We start from the raw sequence: 21,586 nt of genomic DNA, 5'->3' as shown, positions 1-21,586 counted from the left end.
CTTGTGTTCACTTTCCTATTAAAAACACTTCCCTCCTGAACCTTATTTAACCCTTTAACATATTTAAATGTTTCAATCATGTGCCACCTTTTCCTTCTGTCCTCCAGACTATACAGATTGAGTTCATTAAGTCTTTCCGGATACGTTTTATGCTTAAGACCTTCCACCATTCTTGTAGCCCGTCTTTGGACCCGTTCAATTTTGTCAATATCTTTTTGTAGGTGAGGTCTCCAGAACTGAACACAGTACTCCAAATGTGGTCTCACCAGTGCTCTATATAAGGGGATCACAATCTCCCTCTTCCTGCTTGTTATACCTCTAGCTATGCAGCCAAGCATCCTACTTGCTTTTCCTACCACCCGACCACACTGCTCACCCATTTTGAGACTGTCAGAAATCACTACCCCTGAATCCTTCTCTTCTGAAGTTTTTGCTAACACAGAACTGCCAATGCAATACTCAGATTGAGGATTCCTTTTCCCCAAGTGCATTATTTTACATTTAGAAACATTAAACTGCAGTTTCCATTGCTTTGGCCATTTATCTAGTAAAGCTAAATCATTTACCATATTACAGAATAGTTATAAATAATTATTAAGCCACACACAGATACACTAACTTGAGTTAAAGTTTACTTTAAGAAAGAGCACAGTCCAATAAACAGGCCAGGTAATACATGTAATCGTCAGAAAACAGTCCAAAGAATATCAAAGTACAGATTTTCTTACCAGTTGTCTTTGTTATGAACAGTAAACAAAGGTACCAAACTTAAATGCAGTTTAGCTACAACTTTGATTGGATGTGGCAAATACGCTTGGGCTCTTGCTGCTGCTTCCTAGTTATAGTAAGTCTCAGTACTGAAGCCTCAGGGATGCCTTCCTGCCATTTTCTACCATAGATACTTTTCTCATTTAAATGGCACCATGGCCAAAGCTTCTATTTGGTGAACAAGGATATTGTAGCTTCTTTGATAAGAGACCAATCTGGTCTGAGTTTCTTTTGTACTTTTGTTCCTAAATTGACTCTTCAGAACAAACACATATTCTTCCATTGCTGTTTAGCGGTGGAGTTATTTCTGTTGACATATGCCCAGAAAAAAATGCTGAGGGAATGATGACTCAAAAATAAAAGTCATAGAAATCTGAGGTCCTGTGAGGTATACAATGTCACCAAATATCTTCAGAAATAACATCCAAATGTAGCAACTAGAAACATAGAAACATAGAAGACTGACAGCAGAATAAGACCTCATGATCCATCTAGTCTACCCTTATACTATTTTTGTATTTTATCTTAGGATGGATCTATGTTTATCCCAGGCATGTTTAAATCAGTTACTGTGGATTTACCAACCATGTCTACTGGAAGTTTGTTCCAAGGATCTACTACTCTTTCAGTAAAATAATATTTTCTCATGTTGCTTTTGATCTTTCCCCCACTAGTGGTCATCCACTTGACATCATGGTGAAATCCATTTTTTCTACTACCAGTTCTGTGGGTGTGGTTTGGTGGGTGTGGCAGGGGAAGGATACTGCAAAATTTCTATTCCCACTCCACTCCAGGGAAAGGATATTGCATATTCCCCATTCCCTCCTAACATCTGGGGGAAGGATATTGCAAAATCTCCATTCCCACCCCAGTCTGTGGTCAGCCAGAGGTTGTATTTGCCAGTTCTCCAAACTATTCAAAATTTCTGCTACCAGTTCTCCAAAACCTGTCAGAAGCTGTTGAATTTCACCCCTACTTGTCCTTTATTATCCTTACCGACTTTCAAAAACAAGTCATAGAGAGAAAGAGACCATATTCAGACAGACTTAAATTTCCATATTACTCCCACCTTGGACAATGGGCTCCTTCTTTTTCTCTTTTGGGAGTGTTGTATCCTCTGCAGCTGCCTCATGTTAATATAATTACCTCAATTCTTATCTTGTCCTTGATAATTTTATGTATGATTTTATTTATTAATTTTCTTTTCTTTTACAATTAACTTGGATTGACTTGGATTGTAATCTTGTTAGTCTTTTATTTCTACTTCTATTTCTTTCAGTTTCTAATAATTGTCAAACTGACGCAAAAGTAGCATATGAGCATTATTATGACTACAATGAAAAATGCAACATAATGAAAGTCACAATTTCACAATCAATTCACTACTTTAACCATTAGCTGTTCCTTAGTGTTTAAATCTGGCCTCAGGATGATAATGTAGCACTTGGGAAAGAAAATGCAGACCAGCAGACCAGTACTCGAGGCCAAGATGGAGAAGACCTGCACAACCACCATATACTTTCCTTTGGTGCTCAGGTAGGTAGGCAGGAAGGTGATCCAGACGCTGCAAAAGAGCAGCATGCTAAAGGTAATTAGCTTGGCTTCATTGAAGGCACCAGGGAGATTCCTGGCCAGGAAAGCCACTGTGAAGCAAATGGCAGCAAGGAAACCCATGTAGCCAAGGACAACATAAAACATGGTAACTGAGCCTTCATTACATTGAAGGATGATCTCTCCAAGTTGGGAGTGGAAGTCAGAGTCAGGGAATGGAGGAGAAACTCCTAACCAGATGCAGCAGATAATAATTTGGACAGTAGAACAAGAAAGGATGATGGAGTTAGCCATGCTTTTCCCCAACCATCTCTTTACTCGGTTTCCTGGTTTTGTGGCCAGAAAAGCCAGCACCACTGTGATTGTTTTGGCCAAGAGAGAAGAAAGGGAAGTTGAGAAGACAATGCTGAACACCGTTTGTCGAAGAAGGCAGGTGGCTTTCCTTGGTTGACCAATGAAAAGAAAAGAAGACAAGAAGCAAAGCAGCAGAGTGACCAGGAGGATGTATGAGAGGTCCCGGTTGTTGGCTTTGACAATGGGAGTTTCTCTGTAATTAAATAATATGATTAAAACAAAAACTGTGGTTAGAAACAAAAATAGGGCAAAGGAGTTTAGGATGACTCCCAGATGTTCTTCAGAAGATAGGAAAGTTATCCTTTTGGGGATACATTGGATTCGGTCATCATTTGGATATTTATCATTAGGGCACTTGGTGCATTTTTCCATATCTGAGAAGAACAATAGGGAATATTTATGTAAGAATTTGTCCTTTTACTTTTCAAGAAATAATTTCCTGGAACAAAAGCTAAAACCAGGAGTATTTTCCAAGATGCATTTCTTAACTTTTCTATAGAAAGAAGTTGTTTTGCTTGGCTACTACCCACCCACAAGCACAGAAATAAATCACAACAGATGTTAAGAATATATTGTTTTTCTGAAAAAGAGAAACTATGTCTCTAATGTCTATGAAGATAGGGAAAGTCCTAGATCCTGAATGATAACCTGTGTAATGTGCAGAACCTTTCTAGGAAATTCATTATTAAAGGTAATTAATGAAATAAAAAATATTTCTAGGCAAATGTTCATAGTCCTGCATTTGTTATTAACCCTGCTGTTCTGTTTTGGGTCTATTTGACCCGAAGCCAAGTTTGAGTCCCTGTAAAAAATTTTCCCTGCATATCTGAAACTTGAAATTTCATGACTGTTCATCATTTCAGGGGTTCTCTCTATGAGAATTTTTTTTTGGGGGGGGGGTGGGGGGCTTAGTTTTTGCTGGGCAAAAAAAGTTACAAATCTTATGTTCCTGGGTCACCCTGACCCGGACCGAAAACTCTTCATTTGCAGTGCTTATGTTTGGTCTTTTTGAAAGTTTTTTTCACTTGGAAAGTAGTCTGGACATTTCTGCACACAATGATATGAAAATTGAAATGAAAAAAGTAAATCTTATTGGTTTATTTTGCGGATATAATGCACGCCCCCCCCGTTTTTGTGATTTTTTTTTCAATTTATGGATAGTTTTGCTTGCAAAATGCATTCTATTTTACAAAAGTTGGTGTGGGATTGGTAGCTTGAACATTTCTGAATATAAGAAAAATATAAAGGGACTGAAAAAAATGATTCTTATTGGTTTTTTAACATCAGAAATAAGGCCTCCCCCCCCCCTTGGCTGCTTGAAACCATTTTCACTTTTTATTTTTTTATGCTCCAAATCCGAAATGTTCTTTAAAATCTTAGGCATTCATTTACTCAATTTAACAATGCTGATCATCAAAAAATATTTTTGGGGTGGTGGTTAATTGTTTTCTGGGCAAAAAAAATTCATAACTTCGAGTCTGTTTCTGTTCGTATGTGACCGGACCAAAAATAATTTTTTTAGGTACTTGAATTTGATCTTTTTGAAAACTTTTTCAACTGGAAAACTAGTTTGAACATTTATGAACATAATGATATGAAAATTGAACTGGAAAAATTGAGACTTATATTTTTATTTTGATCAAAAAGCCCCTCCCCCCATCCTTTTTGAATTTCGTGTCAATTTCTATTTTTTAAGGCTACAAATCCCTAAGGAATTTCCCCCCAAAAGGTTTGATATACTAAATTGAACATTTCTGAACATAAGAAAAATATAAATGAACTGAAAAAAATGGTTCTTATTGGTTTATTTTTGCCACAAAAGGGCCACCACCCCCCGGCCTTGCTGTGTGCCATTATTGTCACTGTTTATACATATTTGTCTAGAAATATTTGGAATATCCTTTTGAAAATCAACCACATTGTAGCCAGATAACTAATTTTATGAAAGAAATCCATTTTACTAAAAAAAGTATGTAAGTTTGAAATTAACAGCATAATTTTTATATAAATTGAAATAAATTTATATGCAAAATAAACCAATATGCATCAATTTTTCCAGTTCAATTTTCATATCATTATGTTCAGAAATGTTCAAGCTACCAATCCCACACCAACTTTAGCAAAATAGAATGCATTTTGCAAGCAAAACTATCCATAAATTGAAAAAAAAATCACAAAAACGGGGGGGGGGCGTGCATTATATCCGCAAAATAAACCAATAAGATTTACTTTTTTCATTTCAATTTTCATATCATTGTGTGCAGAAATGTTCAGACTACTTTCCAAGTGAAAAAAGTTTTCAAATTGACGAAACATAAGTACTGCAAATGAAGAGTTTTTGGTCCGGGTCAGGGTGACCCGGGAACATAAGATTTGTACCTTTTTAAAAACATAACAGCAGGGTACCAGACCCAGAGAATACTGATTTTGTGAGATCTAGTGGTCTGGAACAGATGGTTAGTTCTGCAAATAATCTGAAATGAAACCAGTGGTAATATCAGTGCAATGAGATGCTCCCAGAACTGTTTACACCTCCTCATTGTGGAGCAGCAATATCTTCTCAGTGATCATCTATGGCAGGTCCATGTATAACACAATGCCATAATCCTTACAAAAGGGGGATCTAAGACAGTTCCTCAAGTTTTTAAAAACTCAAATGTTTATACAAAATTAAAGATACCAAAACTCATATATTATTGGGAGCTCCCCAGACTTGTTTGAATGATGGAAATTTAGAATTTTAGACTACAAGATGCACTTCCCTTCCCTCCCCCACAAAAGTGGTTGGAAATGTCTGTGCATCTTATAGACTGAACTGTTTTGGGCCTTCCAATACCCCTCCACTGTGCATCCCGTTTTCATGAAAAATGGGCCTGTTTTTGGCAAAAATGGGACAGGTGGGGGGTTTGGGATTGGAAGGCGTGCAGAGCTTTTTGTGAAAAGGGCCCATTTTTTTGTGAAAAGAGCTCATTTTTTTACAAAAACATGATGCACAAAGGATTTGGGATGGCTGCAGTGTCCCTGGGGGCTGGAGAGGCCAAAAACGAGAGGCGTGGAGGCCAAAAGCTATTTTCCTTGTTTTCCTTTTCCAAATCTAGGTGCATCTTATACTCCAGTGCATCTTATGCATGTCTTTTGCACTGAAAAATATGGTATATGCTTCAAATAAATAAATACATAGAAGAACAAACTAAAGAATAGAATAGACATTTTCTCTCGTATTAGTAAAGCTTACCCAATCTGCCTCAACTTCCTTTCTCTATTCAACCCTTTCCTCAAAGTTGTTTTGTTATTCCTCCATTTATATAAAAAAACCAAGCAGTTTAAAAATAAGCAAGACAACATTAGCTTCATTGTGTCTTTAATTGTGTCTTTTAATTTCAATTTCCATAGAAAATATTTGAATAAATTTATTTCTACACTGCCTGCCATTTTCTTCAGTATCACCCACTTTCCCGAGTGGAAAAGGTCCCCTCTGGACAAGGAATGCAGTCATAGCAGCAAACTGGTTCTCTTTCTCGAGCTCTCTTGACAAATCCAGGAAGACAATTTTCCACACATTTGGATTGAGGCAGGGTCTAAGCAGAAAAAAAAGTGTAAAAAATATGTTAGGAGTAACGATCTATGGAAAATGGAGCTAGATATTAGGAGAAACCCTCCCATCATTCCACCTCTCACAATACTAGACAACACAGTATCAACAGTAGAGACCTTCAAATTTCTAGGTTCTATCATATCTCAAGACCTAAAATGGTCACCTAATATCAAAAACATCATCAAAAAAGCACAACAAAGAATGTTCTTTCTGCACCAGCTCAGGAATCTCAAACTGCCCAAGGAGCTGCTGATCCAGTTCTACAGAGGAATCATTGAGTCTGTCATCTGCACCTCTATAACTGGTTTGGTTCTGCAACCCAACAAGACCAACACAGACTTCAGAGGATAACCAGAACTGCAGAAAAAACAATTGCTGCCAATCTGCCTTCCATTGAGGACCTGTATACTGAATGAGTCAAAAAGAGGGTGGTGAAAATATTTACTGACCCCTCGCATCCTGGACACAAAGTGTTTCAATTCCTACCCTCAAAATGTCACTACAGAGCACTGCACACCAAGACAACTAGCCACAAGAACAATTTTTTACCAAATGCCATCACTCTACTAAACAAATAATTCCCTCAACATTGTCAAACTTTTTACTAAGTCTGCACTTCTATTTCTACTAGTTTTTTCTCATCATTCCTATCATCCTTTAATACCTACTTAAGACTGTATGACTGTAACTTGTTACTTGTATCCTAAGATTTTTATTAATATTGTTTCTTCATTTATTTATCTATCTATCTATCTATCTATCTATCTATCTATCTATCTATCTATCTATCTATCTATTTATTGTTAGAGTTGGAAGGGACCATGTGGCTCATCAAGTCCACCCCCTGCCTAAGCAGGAACCCTATAGCATCCCAGCCAAATGGCAGTCCAATTTCCTCTTTAAAATGTCCAGAGTATTAGAGTTCACAACGTCCGCTGGTAGGTTGTTCCACTGGTTGATCGTTCTGACCGTCAGGAAGTTCTTCCTTATTTCCAGGTTGAATCTCTCCTTGGTCAGCTTCCAGCCGTTGTTCCTCGTCTGGCTCTCCGGTGCCCTGGAGAATAAAGTGATCCCCTCCTCTCTGTGGCAACCCCTCGTATACTTGTAGACTGCTATCATGTCCGCTCTGGCCCTCCTTTTTTCTAGGCTATCCATGCCCAGTTCCCACAGTCTCTCTTCGTAAGTCTTGGTTTCTAGACCCCTGATCATTTTGGTTGCTCTTTTCTGCACCTTCTCCAGAGTTTCAATGTCTTTTTTGAAGTGTGGTGACCAGAACTGAACACAGTACTCCAGGTGTGGTCTGACCAGGGCGTAGTAGAGTAGTATTAAGACTTCCCTGGTCTTGGAGTGGATTCCCCTGTTGATGTACCTTAGGATTGTATTGGCTTTTTTGGCTGCTGCTGCACATTGTTGGCTCATGTTTAGTCAATTATCCACCAAGACTCCAAGATCTCTTTTGCCGTCGCTACTGCTGAGAGGGGTTTCTCCCAGGCTGTATGTGTGTCCAGGGTTTTTTTTGCCTAGGTGAAGGACTTTGCTCTTGTCAATGCTGAACATCATTTTGTTGGTGTGGGCCCACTGTGTTAGTCTGTCCAGGTCTTTCTGTAATTTGAGCCTGTCTTCAAGGGTGTTGGCTACCCCCACCAGCTTGGTGTCGTCTGCGAATTTTATTAGTTCCCCTTCTATTCCTTCATCCAGGTCATTGATGAAAATGTTGAAGAGCACAGGGCCCAGGACAGAACCCTGTGGTACCCCGCTGCCTACTTTCTTCCATGTGGATTTGGAACCGTTGAGAACAACTCATTGGGTGTGGTCAGTCAGGCAACTGTTAATCCATCTGCATGTGTTGTAATGTACCCCGCTTTTTTCTAATTTGTTGATTAGGAGATTGTGGTCAACTTTATTGAAAGCTTTGCTGAAGTCTAAGTATATGAGGTCCACTATGTTGCGCTGGTCTACTGATTTGATTATGGTGTTGAAAAAGGATATGAGATTGGTTTGGCATGATTTGTTCCTGACAAACCCGTGTTATTTTATACAAACTACTACCCCATACGTGTTTGAGAAATAAGTTAAATAAATAAATAAATAAATATCCAAATGGAGTGAAAGAGAAGCACAGATAACTGTGGTCATTTTCATGATTCTTGAAGACATCACTGACCATAGACCTTTCAGGAGGGGAGGTGGAGTAGCCATTTATGTTAAAGAAAGTCTAAAAACAACACTAATTCAAAATACATGTCAAGATCTGGAGACTCTCTGGATTTGCATGCAAAATAAAGAAGGTTCTGTCATTAGAATTGGGGTGATCTATAGGCCTCCAGGGCAATCTGAGGAATATGACAACAAGATGGTGGATGAAATTACCCAAATGGCGCTAAAGGGAGATATTGTGGTTATGGGTGATTTCAACATGCTGACTGGAATATCCCCAGTGCCCTTACATGCAAAAGAAAGAATATAGTAGAGGCCTTTACAGGAGCAGCTCTGGCACAGCTGGTTAAGACACCAACTAGAGGGGAGAATATTCTAGATTTAGTTTTTACGAATGGGAATTGGGTTTCAGAGGTCAAGGTGGGAGAAAATTTAGGTTGCAGTGACCATCTATGTTTGTGGTTTGATGTAAAAACTCATTGTGAGCAATCCTATAATGTAACCAAAGTATTGGATTTCAGAAAAACAAATTTTAATGCAATGGGGGAATATTTAGATAATGAATTAAAGGGGAGGGATAAAATGGCAGGAGCAAGCACCCAGTGGACTGTATTAAAAAAGGCCATCTTAAAAGCCACTGGACTGTATGTAAGACAAATAACTAAAGGTAAAAGGAAGAAGAAACTGCTATGGTTTAGCAATGATGTAAGGGCTATCGTCAATGAAAAAAAGGCTGCCTATAGGAGGTATAAAGAGTCTGGAAGTATAGCTGATAGGGAGGTGTATAAAATGAGACAGAAGGAGGCAAAACAGAAGGAGGCAAAACAGATAATATATGCTGCTAAAGCCTCAAAAGAGGAAGAAATTGCCAAATCTGTAAAGAAGGGGGATAAAACCTTCTTCAGATATATTAGTGATAAGAAGAAGAAAAACTGCGGCATCAGGAAGCTTAGTACCGGGAATAATACATGCATTAATGGGAATAAGGAGATCACTGACCATTTCAATAGCTACTTCTGTTCAGTTTTCTCAAAAGACACCTTACAAAATAATACTATAGAGGAATATAGCATTGCTTCCAGCTGTAAGGATTCAGCTCCAGTGATCTTAGAAGCCGATGTCTTAGAAGAACTTGAATGATTAAAGATAAATAAGGCAATGGGTCCAGATGGCATCCACCCCAGAGTTCTTAAAGAACTCAGATCTGTCATTGCTACCCTCCTGACTGATTTGTTTAACCAATCCTTGTTAACAGGAGAAGTTCCTGAGAATTGGAGAATGGCCAGTGTTGTGCCTATCCACAAGAAGGGCAGTAGAGAAGAAGCTGGTAACTACAGGCCAGTTAGCTTGACATCAGTTGTAGTTAAAATGATGGAGACTCTACTCAAAAAGAGGATAAATCAGCACCTAAAAAACAATAACTTATTGGACCCAAATCAGCATGGCTTTACTGAAGGCAAATCATGTCAGACTAATCTCATTGATTTCTTTGACTATGTCACAAAGGTGTTGGATGAAGGTGGTGCCGTGGATATTGCCTACCTGGACTTCAGCAAAGCCTTTGATACGGTTCCACATAAAGAGCTGATAGATAAATTAGTGAAGATTGGACTTAATCCCTGGATAGTTCAATGGATTTGCAGCTGGCTGAAGCATAGACATCAGAGAGTTATTGTTAACGGTGAGTATTCTGAGCAGAGTCAGGTTACAAGCGGTGTGTCACAAGGGTCTGTTCTGGGTCCTATTCTTTTTAATATGTTTGTGAGTGACATAGGGGAAGTTTTGGTAGGGAAGGTTTGCCTATTTGCCGATGACTCTAAAGTGTGCAATAGGGTTGATATTCCTGGAGGCGTCTGTAATATGGTAAATGATTTAGCTTTACTAGATAAATGGCCAAAGCAATGGAAACTGCAGTTTAATGTTTCTAAATGTAAAATAATGCACTTGGGGAAAAGGAATCCTCAATCTGAGTATTGTATTGGCAGTTCTGTGTTAGCAAATACTTCAGAAGAGAAGGATTTAGGGGTAGTGATTTCTGACAGTCTCAAAATGGGTGAACAGTGCAGTCAGGCGGTAGGGAAAGCAAGTAGGATGCTTGGCTGCATAGCTAGAGGTATAACAAGCAGGAAGAGGGAGATTATGATCCCGCTATATAGAATGCTGGTGAGACCACATTTGGAATACTGTGTTCAGTTCTGGAGACCTCACCTACAAAAAGATATTGACAAAATTGAACGGGTCCAAAGACGGGCTACAAGAATGGTGGAAGGTCTTAAGCATAAAACGTATCAGGAAACGTATCAGGATTAATGAACTCAATCTGTATAGTCTGGAGGACAGAAGGAAAAGGGGGGACATGATCGAAACATTTAAATGTATTAAAGGGTTAAATAAGGTCCAGGAGGGAAGTGTTCTTAATAGGAAAGTGAACACAAGAACAAGGGGACACAATCTGAAGTTAGTTGGGGGAAAGATCAAAAGCAACATGAGAAAATATTATTTTACTGAAAGAGTAGTAGATCCTTGGAACAAACTTCCAGCAGACGTGGTAGATAAATCCACAGTAACTGAATTTAAACATGCCTGGGATAAACACATATCCATCCTAAGATAAAATACAGAAAATAGTATAAGGGCAGACTAGATGGACCAGGAGGTCTTTTTCTGCCGTCAGACTTCTATGTTTCTATGTTTCTATGTCCAAACCTGGACTCAGACACTAGTCAATAGAATTGCCTTCTTTTAAAGGTTCCCCTTGCCTTCTTTTAAAGGTTCCCCTTGCACGTATATATTAGTTATTCCTGATTCTAGGGGGAGGTGCTCATCTCTATTTCAAAGCCAAAGAGCCGGCACTGTCCAAAGCCATCTCTGTGGTCATGTGGCCAGCATGACTAAATGCTAAAGGCACATGGAACGCTTTTACCTTCCCACCACAGGTGGTCCCTATTTTTCCACTTGCATTTTTTACATGCTTTCAAACTGGTAGGTTGGCAGAAGTTTGTACAAGTAATGGGCGCTCACCCCATTATGTGGCACTAGGGATTCAAACCACTGAACTTCTGACCTTTTGATTGACAAGCTAAGTGTCTTAGCCACTGAGCCACTTTTGATATTTGAGGACAAAACAAGCAAATCTTTGTCAGCACCACAATTGTCAGCCCTTGAGGGCCTTGCTCACTTTATTTTTTTGAAGATATTACATTGCAGAAGAGAAAGAAAAAGGTCATAAACTGGCCTAAGGAATAATCATCCCAAATCTCAATTTGGATATAGCTGAATCAGCTCAAAGCAGTGTTCCATATTATAGCATCCAAACAATATCTACCTTGGCCAATAGTACTGAAGCCTTCCTCTCCATCTTAGAAAATTATAATTATATATAATTATACTGTACAACAGGGGTGTCAAACTCATCCCCCCCTCCCGGGTGGTGGTGGATCCCACCCAGGGATTGCTTAAACCTGGCCCATGGGGCCATCCTGGAAATAGCAAAGGATGTCTTTGTGGTGCCTCTGCCAGCAAAAAAGAGCTCAGGAGAGCTGCCTGTGGAGGAGGACATTGCACCCAAAACCACAGCTTGGGATTCAATTTTTGCTGACAAAGCTCTCGGGCCTCCACAGGTGTCCCCAACACAAGTAATGTTCAGCAGGTCATGCACACCAAGGCCCCCTGATCTGGCTCTCAATGATATTGAGTTTGCTCTACAAGCTCAATTTTCAGTGAAGGTCACCAGTCTTCACCATTAGGGTTAACTCACTTGAAATGGATGCTAACAGAGAAAAGTTACTAATATTTCACCCACCTTGTTGAGCCACTTTAGCAGTAAAAGAACATATTGGTTAATAATTAGTCTCTGTCTTTCAAAACTACCAAGTTGCTCTTCCATGAAATCTTCTTCAGGGATAACCACCCAGCTCATGATATTCAGATCTGCCGCCAATTCTCCATGTTGGTCCAAGTACAGTTTCATGTCAGAAAGGTTGCAAAATTCATTCTTCTGCAGAAAGGGATGAAGCTAACAACGAGCAATTTTAAAAGCAAAAGGCTTTTTTAAAAAAAATAAAATAAATCCAACATAGTCTTTTTACATTTGAATCTTTCTCCTACAGTTTTCCAAGTTGGTGGGGGGAACACAGTGGGGTAGCGAAAATGGAGCTCCACCCCAGAGTACCCAATTTGCACTGAAAGATGTTGAAAGAAAATGAAAGGCGTCCTGCATAAGCCATGCCCACAGTGTGGTAGTAAAAGTTTTGGTAGTCCTTCACTGCATGGGGGCCAATGTTCCCTCTAAATTTTTTTCAGTGTGGGCAGAAAAGTATAGTGTCTGAGCAGCAGTCCCCTTGGGACTGGGCGGCATATAAATAAATAAATAAATAAATAAATAAATAAATAAATAAATAAATAAATAAATAAATAAATAAATAAATAAATAAATAAATAAATAAATAAATAAATAAATAAATAAATAAATAAATAAATAAATAAATAAATAAATAAATAAATAAATAAACAAACAAACAAACAAACAAACAAACAAACAAACAAACAAACAAACAAACAAATAAACAAATAAACAAACAAACAAACAAACAAACAAACAAACAAATAAATAAATAAGAAAAAAATCCCTTCTTTTTTATTAAAAGAAATTAATAATTAAAAAAAACCAAAATCCATTACTATTAAAACTAAATCAATCAGCAAAACCAAAAACATAACTATTAATAAAAACAGGTGAAGGCTGGGGTTTTTTTCCTCTGTTATTATTTAAGTGCTTTTACCATATGCTTTTAATGAAGAGTCACTTCTCTCTCTGTTTCTGTTTCTCTCTCTTTCCTGTCATTCTCTGCCTCAATCATTTTCTCATTTATCTTTTTTCTCCCCTTTTTCTATCATTTCTCTCTACCTCTTCCTTCCACTCTTCTCTCTCTCTCTTGCTTTCTCTGTCTCTTTCTCTCTTGCTTTCTTCCTCTCTCTCCCCCTCTTGCTCTCTCTCTCTTTTTCTCAGTTTCTCTCTCTTGTTTTCTTTCTCTCTCTCTTGCTTTCTCTCTCTCACACTCTTTCTCTATTGTTTTCTTTCTCATACTCTTTCTCTCTCTCGTTCTCTCTCTCTTGCTATCTCTTTATCTCCCCCTTTCTTTCTCTCTCTCTCTCTTTCTCACTTTCTCTCTATCTTGCTGTCTGTTGCTCTCACTCTTTCTCATTCTCTCTCCGTTCTTCTCACAGCGGAGGCTGGCGAATGTGATATTCAATGTCGGGGGCGCGCGGGCAGTTGCGCGCGCTCCCCATCCCCCTGCCAGCCCGCCCGGAACATTCAAAATAAGAAAAGCCTTCGCCGGTGAAGGTTTTTCTTATTTTGAATGTTCCGAGCGGGCTGGCAGGGGGATAGTGAGCATGCGCCACCGCCCGCGCGCCACTGACATTGAATATCACCTTCGCCGGCCTCCGCTGTGAGAACGCCTGCCCCACCTCTCCTGCAACCCCCTTGCTGAGAGCCCGGGACAAAAGTGCTCTCGACAAAGGGACTGTGAGATGGGCAGGGCGTGCGTTCCTGGTGTGGGAAGAGCCGCACCCAAAGGCAGGAGGCGGCGGAGGAGCAGAGGGGGCGGATCAGGTGGGCGGAGGGCAGCACCACAAGGTCGTGGCTCCCTTCCCTTCTACTGCCAGCGCCTCCCCGCCCCACCCCCCTGCGGGCTGGCAGGGGGATGGGGAGCACGCACCCGTGAAAAAGGGTGTGCAGTGGGTATTTGGGGCGCGCGTACGGGGAACGCATGAGTTATGAGATTGTCTCTGGCTGATATTATGAATGATTGAATTGGATGAATGTGTATGACTGTATATGGGTTTTTTAAAACACTTTTAGTAATTTAGTAATGGCAACATGAGAAAATATTATTTTACTGAAAGAGTAGTAGATCCTTGGAACAAAGTTCCAGCAGACATGGTTGGTAAATCCACAGTAACTGAATTTAAACATGGCTGGGATAAACATATATCCATCCTAAGATAAAATACAGGAGTCTTCGGAGAGGGGCAGCATACAAATCTAAGTAATAAATAAATAAATAGTATAAGGGCAGACTAGATGGACTATGAGGTCTTTTTCTGCCGTCAATCTTCTATGTTTCTATGTTTCTATTTGTATAATTCTTTTAAAGGAATTTGGATTTCTTTTATATATTGTTGCATTTAGAATATTGTATGCCGCCTTGAGTCACCTCGAGAAGGGTGGCATAGAAATTAGATAGATAGATAGATAGATAGATAGATAGATAGATAGATAGATAGATAGATAGATAGATAGATAGATAGAAAGAATACTTATGCCATTAGGCTTGAAAAATTGGGCGTGGACAATCTAGAACTATGTTGCCTATGGTTTGACCTAAATGAAGTACGCAAAATTGTCTGCTTACAATGTCCTACCTGTCAATGACTACTTTAGTTTCAACCACAATAATACATGGGCAAACAGTAGATACAAACTCAAAGTAAACCACTCCAAACTCAATTGCAGAAAATGCAACTGTACGCCACCCAGAGTCCACAAAGTTGGTTTAGATTAGATTAGATTAGATCAGATCAGATTAGATTATGTTGGATCATCCTTGAAAGGACCACATACCTGCCATGGCTCCAGTCTTAAAGCCACCAACTTCTCTTTACTGTTTCTCCTCTTCCTGGAGGAATATGCAGCATTCAATGCATGAGCCAGAGTCTTAATGATACTGTAAGCCCGGGGGTCAATTTCAAGCTTGATACTGTTTGTTTTGTCTTGTGTTTCCAGTGGCTCTTTCTGGGTGCATCTTCTCCGGCCCTTGACAGAAAAGGTGTGCTTTGAAAAGGAACAGTGAAAAGCCTGGTCTTCAAATTTGGGTTCCACAAAGATAAATGGTCGAATGGTATCTTCATATTTTTTTTCCTGAATAACAAAGTTCCAAATACTATGGACATATTCATAAAGTTTATTACTTTTCTTTGATAAATCTCCAAAGAATGTGATGATCCAGACTTTCCATTCAATAGGTTGTGGCAAACCTTCAAGTATAACATGGACGTGGCTAATTCCATCCAACAAGGTACTATGGTCTGTAAAGAAAACAAAGACATTGACTTGCCTCCACTTAGAGATAGCATCCCTGAGAGGTTCTGCAGGTCTAGACATTGAGAATTGTTGTGATATAGCAACACAAATTCCATTCCTGACAAGCAAAGGAGTAAAAGACCTCATGAAATGGTCTCCATTCTCTGTGTCTGAAGCAAAGAGTCCAATCAAGGTCCATTTGAAATGAAAGAGCAGTTGAACAATTGCTGGGTACTGGATTTCATTTTGGGGGGCCATGCGGTAAAAAAAGGGGAATTGACTTTTATCACTCAGAGCCTCTGAAATGAATTTACTGGTGACCTGTAAAAGCAAAGAAGAATACTTACTATATTTGGGGTCAGATATATGCTTGCAATGTTCAATTTGCTTCTCATGAACATATTAAAGTATATTAGTATTGGCCATTAGGCCATATCAAGTTACAGAATATTAAACACAGAACATTAAACACAGGCCATATATAAAATATATATTAAGTAAACAATGTAAAAAAAGAATAAGAATAAACAATGGAGATCATATTTCTGAATCACCCCTACAATTTACAACAATCAGATCCAGTTATGCTGATCTCAATGTAACTGTTTTGATCCAATAAAGGGCAGTATTATATGCAATTTTTGAATTCTGATAACACAACAAATATATTGTTTTATTATATGCTGGGAAAGATTGAGGGCAAAAGAAGAAGGGGACAACAGAGAATGAGGTGGCTGGATGGAGTCATGGAAGCAGTCAGCCTGAGCTTAAATGGACTCCAAAGGATGGTAGAAAACCTGGAAGAATGTTGTCCATGGGGTCATGGTGGGTCAGACATGACTTCACAACTAACAACAACAAATATATGGATCCAAATAGGTCGTTGCTTTAATGTCCAGTTCTCTCTTTCTTATACAATTGACATTCAGATAATAGATCTGTTATATCTTCAATCTCAAAGTTCTGCAAATACAATCTTATAAGAGACTGGCTTAAATCTTCCATATTCAACCATTGAGTCCAGCTGCCTAAATCTTGCTTGAGTAATTATCACCCTAGGATATTTAGGAATTTCTGCAATTTAAAAGTTGGCAATTTGGATTGCAGGATGATAGCAGCACACCCATTTCAACGTGCCCAAAGTACTGAGGATGGCTATAACTTTCTCTACTTCGATAACCATATTCTTTGTTCAGCAATCCTTTTATCTTGTTCTCCAACTGTTGAAGGGACAGGGAGACCCCTGCTCTTAATATAATTTGTCAGTTGTACAATCCAAGAGGTCTTTTACTGAATTTTTGTCTATTGTAACTGACACATTTTTGGGAATCTGTCAGTTTCCATAGCTTTAATTTTATGCCAATAATTATGTGCCCTGATATAGCAAATTTTATAAATTACTAATTCTGCTCTGAAAATTCCTTTCATCCAACCCCAAGAAACTTTTCAGATGTTATTATTGGGTTTGTTCCAGTAGTGACATCTATCCTGGTCCCCAAATTCAGTTCAATATAGCAGCATGGTGATAAATTGATGTTGTATACTTTAAAACTTAGGGCTAAGGAAGCTGCATAGCAATGATTTTTATTTATTTATTTAAGCAGTACAGTCACCTATGCTTGCTCTAAGTGAGCTTCTTTGAGGAAGAGGAAGCCATTTTTAGGGGAAAAAACTAATATGGGTAAAGAAAGTTGTTGGTTTACTCTATGGGTTCAATTTCAAAGAGCCATGTTTGGACTTCCGGGACGGCGCCCTGTCGAAAGAGGCATGTTTGTTTGTTTGTTTGTTTGTTTGTTTGTTCATTCATTCATTTGAAATGGACCTTGCAGGTCATCTAGTCCAAGTTCAAGCAGGAGACCCTACACCACCCCAGCCATATGACAGTCCAATCTCCTCTTGAATGTGTCAAGTGTTGGGGAATTCACAATCTCCTCTGGCAGGCCATTCCACTGGTTGATTGCCCTCACTGTCAGAAAGTTCTTCCTTATTTCCAGGTTGAATCTCTCCTTGGTCCGTTTCCATCTGTTGTTCCTTGTCTGGCCCATTGGTGCCCTGGAGAATAGTGTGAATCCTTCCTCTCTGTGGCAACCCTGCAAATACCTGTATACTGCTATCATGTCCCATGTCAAAATATATTTTTATTCCATTATTATATATTAGAATTATTAATGCCAGCTTCAACTATTTGAGATATAGAAGACATTATTAAATCTGTCAATAGAGGGCCACAAGTCGGGATATTATTATCATTATCAATCATTATCATTATCATTATCATTATCATTATCATTATCATTATCATTATCATTATCAATCATTATCATTATCAATCATTATCATTATCATTATCATTATCATTATCATTATCATTATCATTATCATTATCATTATCATTATCATTATCATTATCATTATCATTATCATTATCATTATCATTATCATTATCATTATCATTATCATTATCATTATCATTATCATTATCATTATCATTATCATTATCATTATCATTATTTTGGCCAATTAAAAAGTCCTCCTCAGGGGTTAAATATACTTCAAACTTTTCATGATGATTTGAGCATAAATATTTTAGGGTAAAAAAAAAGATGTGTTGGGTAATATACTTCTAATTTCTTTAATAAAGTAACTAATAGATGCTAGTGGCCCTTACGAGTCCATAAGACATGATCAACTATACCTGTCAACTGTATGTAAGATAATCCTTGGGATTCTAATCATGAACAAATAGAATTTGTTCACCATTTAAAATGACACTTTCTGGCTAAGATCATGTACAAAATATTTGCTTCCCATCACCTTTGCAATCCATCAATATCAACTTTATTTGATTAGTCAATCGACCATATCAAAGAGAGGAAAAGGACCACATCGGTCGTCATAAAACTGTGACTGGTTAAAATACAATAAAATTGGCTAAAATAGAGGGAATTTGAATAAATAATAAGTTAAAATGCAGTGTAATATGCTAAAATTGAGTAGTAAAACATGAGAATATAACCAATATAATATAGCCAAGGCTATATTTAAACAAAGAGTTTTAGATGTTAATGCACAAACTGATATTGAGGCACTTTCTAAGTGCAGGTCACTGAAATGGTTAGCCAAGAACAAAACAGCCTTTCAACTAGAAAAATACCTGACAATGTGTCTGACCCAATACCATAGAACAGCTCTTACTAGAGCAAGATTTGAGCAGTTAGATTCCATCACCTTTGCACTTTCATTTTGTACAGAAACTCTTTGATTAGTCACAGAGCCTCTCCTCACCTTCACAAGTGTGCAGGATAAGCTCCCAAAGCAATGGGATGCTATCATAAGACAATAAAGAAGGACTTAGGGTGAAATTATAACAGAATTCCAATATCTAAGGGTCTGCCACAAAGATGAGGAGGAAAGATGAGCACCCAAAGGCAGAACAAGAAGCAGTGAATGGAAAATAATCAAGGAGAGACTCAGCCTAGAATGAAGGAGGAATTTATTTATTTGGCAACCATTTGTCTGAAATAGTATAGGGCTTTGAGCAGCAGGTTGGACTAGAACAGTGATGGAGAACATTTTTTTCCTTGGATGCCAAATGAGCGGGGGGGGGGGCATGCTATTGTGCATGCGTGAGTGCCAACACCCATAATTTTATTTATTTATTTATTGGATTTGTATGCCGCCCCTCTCCGTAGACTTGGGGCAGCTAACAACAGTGATTAAAAAAACAGCATGTAACAATCCAATACTAAAACAACTAAAAAATCCTTATTATAAAACCAAACATACATACAAACATACCATGCATAAATTGTAAAGGCCTAAGGGGAAAGAATATCTCAGTTCCCCCATGCCTGACGGCAAAGGTGGGTTTTAAGGAGCTTACGAAAGGCGAGGAGGGTGGGGGCAATTCTAATCTCAGGGGGAACTTGGTTCCAGAGGGCCGGGGAGGGCAAAAACACCTTCCCCACCCCCTAGAGGCCACAAATGTCCTGTTTCCCAACTACTCCAGTAGGCTCCTGTTTCGGCCTTCTCGGGCTCCAAAGGCTTCCCTGGAGTTGGGGGAGGATAAAAACACCCTCCCAGACCCTCCATGTGAGCCAAAAATCAGTTGGCTGGCACACACATGCACATTGGAACTGAGCTAGGACAACAGCTCAGGTGCCAGCAGATTTGGCTCCCATGCCACCTGTGGCACCCATGGCATAGGTTCGCCATCACTGTACTAGAAGATCTCCAATGTCCTTTCCAACTCTGTTATTCCCTTAATATAATTGCTTTGATCCTTGCCCAATTGTGGATGCCAGTTCTTGCCAGTCATGACACCTAGAAAAACCATAGTGATAAATAGTTCTTGAATTCTACAATCAATTTATGATTAGATCTATTGTTCAACAGCCCCATTTCCTTTGCCAGATAGAGAAGTATACAAACAAACCTGTGGGACTTTGTAAGGTTCTACTAATGTTGACATCTGGATGGAGACTTCCCTGTAAGCTCCATCAAGAATAGCCAGAAGGTTGTCCTTGCTTCCACAGTTGTAGTTGGGAACGTTGGCTTCTCCAGGAGAGAGAATGTCCAGCAAGGCATCTGAAGTGTGTAAAGTGCTCAAATAGTTGTCATGGACATTGTACCCAAGTGTGAGATTTTGCAGGAGCTGGGTATTCTTGTTGACCACTTGAATTGCAAGTATGAACTGTAGCATTTCTGGCAGATTAACATATCTAGTACTGTATAAATATGTTCACATTATCATCAACAGCCTTTTGGTTTTAAGCTGATAAAAATACACTGGAAAATCATAATCACCCATCATCATTTATTGTTTTTCAATGTTCATAAGATAGAATAGCGGTAGTTCTCCATCAGGGTTAATAGTTAAACATATATCATTATATGGTGGGTCAGGTCCAGCTGTCAAGTAGAATGGCTGTATCAGTGCCCCAAATAGAATCTGAGAAATAAATCAGATTCCAGTCCAAATCTCTCATCCAAGGTTTAATTTATTATCAGAGCCATGTTGGTTACACTGTTGCCATCCTGATACTAACTTTCTTCCACTACCCCACCCAGGTTAAGGTTCATCTCTCATCCCCACACCCACAAGAGGACCAGTCTGGTTGGTGGGAATCAAGAAGGACTTTGGGGATTATGAATCATTGATAAGTTGGAAATGTTAGTAAAAGAAATAATGGATTTAGTATTGTATGTAAATCATGTATTTATTTATTTATATAGATTTAAATAATTGTATTTATGAGAAGGAATTACTTGACAGAAATTTTTAAACTGAAATTTTCCGTGATGGGAAAGTAGGATGCTTGGCTGCATAGCTAGAGGTATAACAAGCAGGAAGAGGGAGATTATGATCCCGCTATATAGAGTGCTGGTGAGACCACATTTGGAATACTGTGTTCAGTTCTGGAGACCTCACCTACAAAAAGATATTGACAAAATTGAACGTGTCCAAAGATGGGCTACAAGAATGGTGGAAGGTCTTAAGCATAAAACGTATCAGGAAAGACTTAATGAACTCAATCTGTATAGTCTGGAGGACAGAAGGAAAAGGGGGGGCATGATCGAAACATTTAAATATGTTAAGTAAGGTTCGGGAGGGAAGTGTTTTTAATAGGAAAGTGAACACAAGAATAAGGGGGCACAATCTGAGGTTAGTTGGGGGAAAGATCAGAAGCAACATGAGAAAATATTATTTTACTGAAAGAGTAGTAGATCCTTGGAACAAACTTCCAGCAGACGTGGTAGATAAATCCACAGTAACTGAATTTAAACATGCCTGGGATAAACATATATCCATCCTAAGATAAAATACAGAAAATAGTATAAGGGCAGACTAGATGGACCATGAGGTCTTTTTCTGCCATCAGACTTCTATGTTTCTATGTTTCTATGTCCAATGTCTTTTAAAAACTGTATTATAAATAAAAAAACCAAAAAACCCTACAAGTTTATCATTATTTATAGTAACGGTTATTTTCATATTCCCAAAACCCAAGATTCAAACCAATTCAATTATTAAATTAGAAACAACATAAAAGCAAGAACATGAATGAATAAGAGAT

General features: G+C 38.6%; 1 protein-coding gene across 1 annotated transcript; it reads right to left on the bottom strand.

The window, feature by feature from the left end:
* Positions 1-2,142: 2,142 nt before the first annotated feature.
* On the bottom strand, positions 2,143-20,211 carry LOC139159179 (vomeronasal type-2 receptor 26-like). The gene is made up of 5 exons (XM_070736531.1): positions 19,945-20,211; positions 15,051-15,830; positions 12,228-12,422; positions 6,125-6,251; positions 2,143-3,047 (listed from the first exon to the last, which is right to left on the bottom strand). The coding sequence occupies exons 1-5, from the start codon at positions 20,209-20,211 to the stop codon at positions 2,143-2,145; spliced, it is 2,274 nt and encodes a 757-aa protein (XP_070592632.1).
* Positions 20,212-21,586: the final 1,375 nt, after the last annotated feature.

The sequence above is a fragment of the Erythrolamprus reginae genome, chromosome 2 (assembly GCF_031021105.1).
Source record: "Erythrolamprus reginae isolate rEryReg1 chromosome 2, rEryReg1.hap1, whole genome shotgun sequence".
In the NCBI taxonomy this organism is placed as follows: Eukaryota; Metazoa; Chordata; class Lepidosauria; order Squamata; family Dipsadidae; genus Erythrolamprus; species Erythrolamprus reginae.
The sequence above is the reverse complement of the archived record's forward strand: the minus strand, read 5'-3'. Positions and strand labels throughout refer to the sequence as shown.

Excerpts from the sequence above, each read along its gene's own strand:
- LOC139159179 (XM_070736531.1), bottom strand. The coding sequence starts at position 20,211 with ATGCTACAGTTCATACTTGCAATTCAAGTGGTCAACAAGAATACCCAG. Across the intron at positions 15,831-19,944 it reads AACCTTACAAAGTCCCACAG|GTCACCAGTAAATTCATTTC; the intron begins GTTTGTTTGTAT and ends TTGCTTTTACAG. Across the intron at positions 3,048-6,124 it reads GACCTTTTCCACTCGGGAAA|ATATGGAAAAATGCACCAAG; the intron begins GTGGGTGATACT and ends TGTTCTTCTCAG.